The 11,167-nt window shown below is 38.4% G+C and overlaps 1 protein-coding gene across 1 annotated transcript; it reads right to left on the bottom strand.

Moving 5' to 3' along the window:
* Positions 1-9,239: 9,239 nt before the first annotated feature.
* On the bottom strand, positions 9,240-10,552 carry LOC139853852 (uncharacterized). Its single transcript, XM_071843195.1, has 3 exons — positions 10,230-10,552; positions 9,955-10,119; positions 9,240-9,336 (listed from the first exon to the last, which is right to left on the bottom strand). The coding sequence occupies exons 1-3, from the start codon at positions 10,550-10,552 to the stop codon at positions 9,240-9,242; spliced, it is 585 nt and encodes a 194-aa protein (XP_071699296.1).
* Between the last annotated feature and the right edge of the window lie 615 nt (positions 10,553-11,167).

Below are 11,167 nucleotides of genomic sequence, written 5' to 3'. Positions count from 1 at the left end.
AGCATTATTATTAAGATGATCATTAAATATCTATTAAAACTATAATTATTATGAAACTTACCAATATTATTAAAAATATTATTTTTGCTAAAACTATCATTTTTTTATTATTAGTAAAACTATCATTTTTATTAAAATTACTATTATTACTATCATTATTATTATTATCCTTAATCTAGTAATACTACAATTATTAATTTTACAAAACCAAAGATATATATATTTACTACATAAAGTATACTAATATTACATAAAAATATGTTTTAACTAATATTATTGATATAACATAAATTAAATAGCAAATAAGTATCATAATGTATTATAAGTATTAATAAATTTATATATAAGAATATTAATCTTAATACATAACAAAATATATAAACTTAATTGATTTATATTATAATATGATAATATATATATATATATATATATATATATATATATATATATATATATATATATATATATATATATATATATATATATATATATAAGTTCATGAATCCGAGGTCAACCATATACTTGTTCAATGACGTCATATGTATTTTTACTATAAAATGCAATATGGTGAGTTCATTTGATTCCCTTTTACTCTTTACATTTTTGGGACTGAGAATACATGCGCTATTTTTACAACTATTTTATTAAATGCCTTTGAAATCTATATTTTTGAACTGAGATGATTTTATAAATGTTTGACGAGATAGACACAAGCAAAACATTCCTCAAAAGAATTATTATGCAGACAGAAGTTCTGTGGATTATTATTGAATTAGTTGGACGTGATAATTGCCACTAATTGTTATGAATATTTCCCCTGATTATTATTGCTTGGTAACCTAAGAATTAGAATCGGGTATGACCCTAATTCACGCGAATCCTAAAGGTAGCTACTGGGTTTAACACCCCCACCCAGAATGTTCACTAGACATAAGGGCTAGTGGGCGTGGTGTTTAGTACTTCAAAGTTTATATGATTATTATACAGATGAGATGTTCTGTTTTGGGGATATTATTATGCGCGTTATATGTTAAGGTCGGTTACCAAGCCAAGCTATGAAAGCAATGAAAAGTGAATGTTATGTATCGAGAGAATGATTTTATACACAGGTTATGTGTATGTTATTTTTGTGCACGAGATATGTGTACGGTTACTAAAATTTATGAAAGATGATTTCGTACACTAGAAAGGTGTACTGTATTTAAAAGATATCGCATGTACATTACAGGTGGGTATAGGATTCGGGCCCATTTGTAACATGCAGCATTTAAATCTTGTGGTCTATCAAAATTACAGAATTTTATTGTTTTATGATAAACTTATGAACTCACCAACTTTTTGGTTGACATTTTAAAGCATATTTATTCTCAGGTATGAAAGAAATCTTCCGCTGTACATTTGCTCATATTACATGGAGTCGTTCATGGCATATAGAGGTCCGTTCATCGCAATGGTACCAGAGGTTATTGTATTCGTCCAAGAGGATTTGGACGGGGTATGACATGGAATGCCAAACGAGGACCCGAGTTTACCTGGGAACGAGAGGATCAAATGATGCAGAAGTATCCTCACCTTTTCCCAACTCCTCCATTTACCTCAGCTTAAAATTTTGGGATGAAATTTTCTTTAACAGGTGGGTAATGTAACGACCCTGGATTTTCCGACTTATATTTATTAATAATTATTATTAATACTTGCACTTTATTAAATGTATGCTTATACATTTTACTTGTTACCGTACTTGAATTTTCATGTCCCGACTTGTCTTTGTGACACACGCTTTTCACGAATAATATTTAGAATATTATTTACGTACATGATTAATTATTATTAATCATTTTTAATTAACTAATGTAAGTAGTTAATTACTTGGGCTTTTTATTTATTTGTTGTATACTTGAACATGGGCTTATATTATTGGACTTGGAAGCCCACCCTACCTCACTTAATGGACTACTAGTAAGCCCACCATTATGCTAATAATTCATTAAGCTTGAACAAGATTAATTAAGTTAAGTTGGAGACAAAGATGTCTCAAGCATGCAAGCACCAACTTTCCATGCATTTAACTTATTACCTCTTCCTAGCATTACCACTCTCCCATACATGAAAGAGCAACCTTGACTTCCCTTTTTTTTTTGCCTAGAAACCGTCGGCCATATGGGGGGGAGGGAGTTCCATTTTCAATTTTTTTTTGTTACTTATATGCTAGTATCATCTCATTTTACACATACCTCATTACACTACTTCTTACTCCAAACTTTTACTCTCAACTTTCTCTCTAAAATTGTAAGCAATATATCTTTTTCTTTCTTCTTTTCTTTCTTTTGAAAACCTAAACTATCATCATCATTCTACTAGTTTGTTGTTTGTTGTTCAAGATCAAACTTTATAGTTTGTATCTTCATGAATCTTGTTTCTTCCATCTTTGTTTGATGAGAAATCAAGAACAAGGATCTAAGTTTCTATAACTTATGGTTCTACACTTAAGATGTTATAAAGATCTAAAGCTCATAAGCTTTGAGATCTTACTTGTGTTCATGTTTTGTAAACTTAAGATTTATTTTCTTAAAGATCCAAGTTTTGGCTTGAATCTTCTTAAGTTTGAAGCAAACATGAACTTGTTACTTGTAACTTTAGTTTATTTCTTTCTTTTGTAAGTATTTCAATTAGTGATTTATTTAATTTTGGTCAAGTATTACTAGTTAAACTTGATCTCATTTTTCTTGGAACTAAAGTTTAAACTTTGTAAGTTCAAGAACATGGAAGTTTAACTTTCTAGTTAAAACTTCATACACTTATGTTGGATCTAAGTTTTTATAGCTTATGGTCTTTCAATTTTGTCTAAAACAAAAGCTTATAAGCTTATATATACATTTTTTAAGATGAAAATCTAAGTTTCATAACTTATGGTTTCATTAAAGTAAAGATCCAAGTTCTATAACTTGGGGTTTAACTTAAGAACACTAGATCTAGACTTTTTAGTCTAGGATCTTTAAGATCTAACTAAAATCTAATTTCTACAACTTAAGATCTTGTTTATTTAGTTTACATTCAGGTTTATAGCTTAATATTACTATTAGAACTCATGTATGTGTCGGATCTAAGATCTTGATGTAACTTTGGTTCATCAACCTACTTACAACCCTTAAATGAGTTGTGCTACATATCTTAGACATACACTAGTGTTATTATGGTCAAAACTTAGTTAAGATGATGCAAACACATCAACGAGTTGTACACTTGAAGCTATAGGCATCACGGATGAGAACCGTGATGAGCATCAAGCACCAAGAACCCACTGGAGCACTTTGTTTACTGTTTTATGGGTCTGATCAGGCTACCTAGGCTACTGAAAAGTTGATTTCCAGTTAGTTCGGTTCGAGTAGATGATTTTCTGTTTAGGCCTCGTCTAAATCCGAGTTACGGTTTAGGATTTATAGCCTTCCGAAAGTCACTACGCCCTTTTAACGTTATGCAAAAATTTCTGACCTACTCGCACTTAAACCATCGCCACGGTCAAACAAAGACGAGTTTGGTTCTGAAAATTGGTCAGCAACTAGGGGAATCATATACGGAGCCATGTCCACTGGTCTCACCTCATTTCAGTTTGTATAGAGGTCGTGGCGACTAAACGAAGTCAGCCTTTGTTTTGAACTCTATTCTTGATTGAAAACTTACTTTACTTTTTACTTATGTTGTTGATGATGATGATAGTTAAGACTTAATTTACATAATTTTAAACCTTTGGGAATGATTTACTGACTTAGTAACTTTTGACTTAGGTTGAGGACCTTTCGGACCAACTACTTGCTTACTTATCTCGTACCGACTTTACTACTTTTCACTGTGAGTTATAGCATCCCTTTTTACTTTAACTATTTTGGGAACTGAGAATACATGCTTGTTTTACGTTTTACATACTAGACACGAGTACTTAAACTTTATATATGTGTGGGTTATACAATGGCATAAACTTTCCCCTTAGCTCAGTAACGTTTAGTCATTGGTCTTTGAACCGGTGAACACGAATCTTAGATATGGATCCATAGGGTTTGACATCCCCACTCGGGCTAGTAGCGCTAGCATTTAACGGGTTTTTAATACTTCATAAACTTACGCACTCACTAAGTGTACTTTTAGGGGGTGATATTACGTTAAGTTAGTTACCAAGTGCACACGGTTGAACATATACTTTTCATACTGTTTTGAAATACTGAAATCTCGTGGCCTACCTTACATTACTGTTATACTTAAACTATAGCTCACCAACATTCGTGTTGAAGTTTTTAAGCATGTTTTCTCAGGTGCTTAGAGGTTTGATGCTTCCGCTATAGTTTTCTTGCTGTGTAGACTCCCGCTGCTTTTGTTAGAGATGTCTCTGCATGAAACGTTTACCTTGCATTAACAAACTATGTTACTTTTGAAACAATGAATTTGTAATGACCTAACGGGTCTCGTACTTATGTTAACTGCTTCTGTTCATAGAAGCATACTTTCGTTTGTAGAACTTATGACGTTGGTTATGACGTCACCCTTTCTTATGAATGCAAACTTATTTTAAAACAGCATATAGTGTTTGACCTTGTAATGATCCCGTTGTTGATGACCCGTACACGTTAATTTTGTATGGGGCGTCACACAAATCCTGATGAACAAAGCGGTCAATGCCTGGTTTGACCAAAGCCCACCGTAGGGACCCCCAATAAATCGTATAGTCTCTTGCATGGATGCAATCCGACCACGTGAAATCCATCCCAAGTTAGCAACCAAATCATGAATACTCTTATATCATGTAAATAAAACGTAATGCAATGAAATACACGCTTGGGAAAAAACCCCATGATTGATCGTCATATCCTGCACGGATGAAGCGACATCAATCCCTTTCCCAAAAGTGGTTCCACTAGCTATGAACTCACTTGGCGGATGACAATTGTGAAGGTTGGTAGTCACTTAGGCTCCTTTGCGCATCCTAAACAATCACAAAACACACCAAGACTATCAACCACCCATCCTTAAGATTCCCCGACAATCCCATTAGTTGAAACTTGACTCATTATATCACTTCAACAAAGCCTACCCAATTAAAGTCAACCCATCAATTTCTGCCCAAGGTCCCATTTTCTAGCGTTTTACCCCAAATAACACCTAGACTCATAATTTAACACTTACAATAATTTTATTAAATTTGCCGTCTCTTAATCCTAACTTAAATACATAAGCTTTTTCACATCTTTAACAACATAAGTGTAATTTTAACTTAAAATAACATTTAATCACTTACTTCACAAAATTAACAACTAGTGAGTATCAAGACTTGAAAGAACACTTGCTAGGTAAACCTTTACATATAAACATCTTCCAATTTTCAGATTTTAAGCTCAAAAATATCGATTAAGATCACTAACATAACCCACTCAATTTACCCATTAATCTCATAAACCCTAACTTCACATAACCCATTCAAATCTCATCATTTAAATACTAAAACAAGGATTATACACCATCCAAGGATTACGCAAACACCTAATTCCAACCATAAACCATAAACCCCAAATAAATCACATATTAAAAAAATTAGGATTCTTACAAAAAATCAACAATTAAAGGATAATAATGAAGATTTGCAACTTCTAGTTACCCTTGATGTTGTTGATTACCACTAAGAAACTTCATGCTCCATTCAAATCTTCCAATTTCTTCACATTTTGGATCTCTCTCTCTAAAAACCCTAAATCATCACTTGTTTCTCACTCCAAACTTGTGGAAGTGTTTTGTGTCAAATGAGCCCAAATATTCTAGATTATTTCCTTTAATCCCGTTTTTAACGATGTTACACAACTAGTTCCTATTTTTTCCCAATTTACAAAAACAGTCCCTGCACATCCGGGAAAGTGCGCAACGTGCACCCATAGTGCACGGCGCGCACTGATGCTGAAAATTGGATGTTACAAGTCTCTCCCCGTTGAGCTGTTCATGTCCTCACGAACTACTCCTGGTTACAGCTGTACTTGACACATCAACCACTGCTCTATTTCCCCACAGGCGCTTATAACTTAACATTCCCAGTCCTCAAACTTGAACCCATATGTGATCTATACCCCCAGATCTATTTCAGAATTCCCTTTCACCATGAGTAACAACAAAAGTTACTTCTCGCTCTTAACACTATTTCAATAGTGATCAAACTAAAATTGTTACGAGTAAGTAGATTTCGGGTTTGAGTGCTTGATTTGGGAAAAAGAGTAAGTCGAATGTTTTAACTCCAATAATTATGCAAAATCCGATTTGGAATCTGGATTTCAAGGGCGTAAAACAATCGATTGAATTAACCTTATCCGATCGAAATCGAATAAGTTAATATCTCAGTGTGAATTGGTTCTGATGATGATTGGAGTGTTGATCAGAATTAAGCTAACGACTGGAGTAATGCTATCGCAATTGATTTGGGCATAGTAACATTAATGCATCCAGTGTGTTTTTTAGATGAAAGATTTTGTTTGCATATTTATAGATGTTTTAGAGGGAATGACGACGTGGCACATGTCCCTTTCATGGTTGTAACGAATTTTGTCAATCTCGAGGGGTGACGTGGCACCTGTCCTTTTCATGGGAATAGCAGATCCTAACAAACTTCCCTAGATTCGTAGGCTGACGTGGCATGCAACTTACTTGCATGCTTGTTCCGTTTTCAGGCACCTTTTTCGGGATGAAGTGTCTGCTCCGGGATAATGCACTTTCTCCGGGACGGCGTGCTTGTTCCCGGGGGGTATTTTTATGTCGGTTAGAGATACCATGATGGTACTGACGGCATGTAGGTTCCGGTTAAGCATCACGGTGTTCTCAGTCTAGCCGGGAAGGTTTTGCTTTCTATTTATTCCAAGTGTTTCTTCTCGGTTGTAGTTATCATGACTGTCTTCATGATGCCGGTTATGTGTATGTCATCTGGGGTCTTAGTCTAGCCATTCGTCCAGCATGGTAAAGTTGATGAGATGATGTCAGATGGATATTAGGAACGGGTCCGTATTTCGGGACAGACGGTGCCGGGTAAGATCCTTGTCGGGATGCTTGCTTATTTTGAGACGAATCATTATGTGTATCATTAAGTCCCCCCAGTTTGGTGAGGTCGGCTGGACAGTTGTGTCGCCAAACTTAAATTAATATGACCCCACACACGTGATTTGACGTGCAATTAATGCGTGTTACATGTTGTCTTAATCATAGTACATCTCATGTTCCAACACACCTTTTTGAGTTTTATGGGGCCCGCATAGGATGTTTGCCTATATAAAGGAGCATTTTTCTTCATTTGAGTCTTTCTACCTTCGATAGTATTTGCCTTGCATAATACAGAAACAATTTTCTTGTTTTCTTCAATTTGAATCTCCTGTTTTCTTCTTTGTTCAGTATGGCTCCCAGATCTAACATTCTTCATGACGTGTTACGTGTACCTAATAACGTCGATGAAGCCTATCTTGATAGGATCTGTTATATATGCCCGCAGCTACGAGGCTTGGAGTTAGTTATTCCAAGGTCACAACAGCGCGCTTGTGGGGCCCCTGCCCAATCATTGCGCTATCTATTTGAGACCCTTTAAGGTCTCAAATTTGAGATACCCATTTACTCGCTTCTTTATGAAGGTGTTAAATTTCTATGGCGTTAGCGTTGCTCGGTTGCATCCGAATGAGGTTCCCGCGATCGTACTGTTTGAAATGTACTTTAATGGTTTTGGCATGGACCTAAGCTTGAATATCTTCAGAAGCATTTTTCGGTTATCGTCCTATCGCAAAGGGTGGTACACGTTTACTGATGAAATTTATTTCCTTAGGGAGGCACTAGCGGTTGCAGATAACTGGGTGCAATTAATCATTTTTGCCAAGTGTTCTGACTTTCCGTTGAGGAACGCGCAGTCCTATCCTTTTAGGTCAGTGACTGTTCAGTCGCCAAGACAGCTTTTTGAGCTGGGCGAATCGATGGTTGACCAATTGAGGGGTCTGAGGATTCCTCAACGTTCTTATGATGAGCAGGTGTTGGTAACGGCTAATGTTAGGAACAACTGGACCCATTCTGATAGGATTCCTGTCGCTCGCCGAGGTGGGAGAGGTATTTATCCGTGTGACTTTTTCCATTCTTTTTTACGTAATCAAGATTTATAAGATGATGGTTGAAGATTTAAGCAGAGTTAATTGTGTTGGAGGTTCTGAGGGCGGTGAGCCTGGATGGCATGGTCTTTACCGACAAAGTGGTTGAGGGTACAACTCCGGAGTCTTCCATCGGTCACAGGGCGCTGCCTCCTAAAGACTTGGAATCTTCTAATGGCGGTTCTTCGGAGGGTGGGCTGATCCGTCGTACCAGGCGTCGGGTTGAGCCGGCTGCAGCAGCTGAAGTTAGGCTCTCAACTTGCACTTGCTTTAACTTGCGTGACAGCATCTTGTGCTGACGATATTGTTCTCTTTCGTGTATGTGTAGGTAACGCTGGCGTGACTTCTACGGGGGCGCATGCATCTGCCCGCATGGTTCCATTGTTGGAGGGAGCTGCTCCCCGGGAGGGGCTTGAGCCAGTTGTGAGGGAGAGTCGGGTAGCTGGGGAGGGGTCAGCTACTGAAAGGGAGTAGGCTCAAGGATATCGTCCCGATAAAGAATCCACCGTGGAGACTTCGGATGCTCGCCCTCGGCTGACGACAAATGCTGGGCAGAATGTTTACGTTCTGCCCGACTGTAATTTTGGGCCATTCCGTGATCTTCTTCGCTGTGATGCTTCTGACTACCCAGTTTATAGGGAATATCTTGACATTATTACTTTTCCAGCTCTGAAAGAGGTGTTGGCCGCTCTTTTCACCGCCTAGGCACTGCACTTGCGTTCTTAATTTGTCGTGTTTGCTCAGCATCTTGCAGCGGATGAATTGAACCGAAGCGAGGCTGATGCTCATCGCATTCACGAGCATTGTGTGTTGTTTGAGAACGATAACCGTTGTGTGGTGGAATTGTCGGGGACGATTGCTCGTCTTGAAAGGGAGTTGGTGTCGGCAAAGGAGGCCTTGGAGTCTACCCGGGATGAGTTACGTGTTTCCCGGGAAATGCAGGAGTCGTTGAAGGTTGCACTTGCCCAAGAATAGGAGAAGGTCGCCCTACTTTCTGATGACAATAAAAAGTTATCAGAGAAGGTGTCGGCCACGTTAGGCGCACTTACGCCCCTTCAGCACGGTATTCCTGTGCTTTTTGCCCGCCTCCTGAAGTCATCCATTGTTCATCAGCCGTTCAATGCCTTTATTGAGGCTATCAAGAAGTTGACTACGTTTGAGGTTTTGAGGGCGGTGCAGTGTTTCCTCCCACCTGGTAGCAGGACCCAAAATAAGAAGACTAGGTTAAGCGTTACCTGTGTGCAAGACTGCCAGCGGGCACATGAGGCTCTCGGCCAGATTAGTTTTGAAGAACTACAAAAAATCTGTAGGGACGAGAACTCATCCGTGGTGGATATTGTAAATTACCAACCGTAGAGATATGCACTCGGTTGTGTTTTGTATGATTACTGTGATTTCTCTATATCTTGTTGTATGTTGTGTATAAACTAGTTTACTTTGCTTTGAGTTGCATATATTATCATGACAAAAATGTAGATATCTAGACTACGCATGAGTGTGGTCGAGTTGTTTATACGGTAAAATCGGACCACCAATGATATGGACGGACGACCTTGTTATTCGAGAAGGTTCTTTAAGGGCTGTCCTCCTACCAACGAAAGCTAGAAAGCATTTCTTCTGGCGGTAGGTCTGAAATATGCCGAAAGACTTTTGATTTTACTTGTGTCATATTCAGAGTCGTTACAGTGCATAAGTATATAAAATGAAACTTTATTGATGACTTATACATAGAAATTATTTGAGTACATAAGTGCTTTGCATTTCTGCTATCCGGGTGGGTGATCAGTCCTCCCGGTCGCAGATAAGTTACATGTGATATTTCTTCAAATGGAAGGCGTGCCAAGGGCGTTGTATCGGAACTCCATCTGGTGTCTCCAGGTGGTATGCACCATACTCAGTTATGCCGACAACCCTGTAGGGTCCCTCCCATCTGGGGCCCAGTTTTCTGACGTCTTGCTGTCGGCTGGCCTCGTTGCTGCGTAACACCAAATCGTATAACTGAAAGTCCAGTGGCTTGACTTTTTTGTCATAGTGGTTTGTGATTTGTTGTTTCTTTTCAGCTTCTGGATATTTGCTATTGTTCACCGTTCTTCCAGAGCATCTAAGTTTTCTCGTAATGCATCATCATTTTGTTGTTCATCGAATGCTGTTATTCGATCGGTTGGGATAAGCACTTCAACTGGTATAACCGCTTCAGTTCCGTACACCAGAATGAAAAGGGTTTCGTTTGTACTATCTTTCAGTGTTGTCCGATGTGCCCATAGTACATGTTGGAGTTCATCCACCCATCCTTGTCGGTGTTTACCTAGTATTGCTTTTATTCCGGCAACGATGTCTCTGTTAGTGACCTCGACTTGTCCGTTGGCCTGCGGGTAGGCCACGGAAGTAAATGACTGTTGAATGTCCATGTATGCACATCAGTCTTTACATGGATTGTGCGCGAACTTGCGTGCCGTTGTCGCTGACTATCTCTCGTGGTAAGCCGGAACGACAATGTCTTCCCATACAAAGGTTAAGATTTTTCTTCCCGTAATCGTGCTTAACAGTTTCGCCTCAACCCACTTAGTAAAGTAGTCAATTGAAACTACTAAGAATTTAACGTTACCGACACCTCGTGGGAATGCGCCGACGATGTCGAACCCCCATTTGCAGAACGGCCAAGCGGCGTGTATGGGAATCATGTTTCAACGAGGGGATCTGTTGACGGGAGCATGTATTTGGCATGCCTCACAGTTTACGATCAGGTCATATGTATCGCGGTACATGTGTGGCCAGAAATAACCCATTCTCTTGATTCTGCTAACTATCGTTCGGTAGCCGGAGTGCGTTGAGCAGGCTCCTTCATGCATTTCTCGTATTATCTCTTTGGCCTGTGCTGGGCCAACGCACCTTAAGTAAGTCTATGTGAATGATTTCCTGTACATGATGCCGTTTTTAAAATAATACATTGGTGCCCGCATTCGTATCCTACGGGTTTGTAATTTGTCTTCCGGGAGGGTACCGTTGGCAAGGTATTTTATGAA

Source organism: Rutidosis leptorrhynchoides, chromosome 1 (genome assembly GCF_046630445.1).
Source record: "Rutidosis leptorrhynchoides isolate AG116_Rl617_1_P2 chromosome 1, CSIRO_AGI_Rlap_v1, whole genome shotgun sequence".
In the NCBI taxonomy this organism is placed as follows: domain Eukaryota; kingdom Viridiplantae; phylum Streptophyta; class Magnoliopsida; order Asterales; family Asteraceae; genus Rutidosis; species Rutidosis leptorrhynchoides.
Note: the sequence above shows the minus strand (reverse complement) of the source record. Positions and strands in the feature narration are given on the sequence as shown.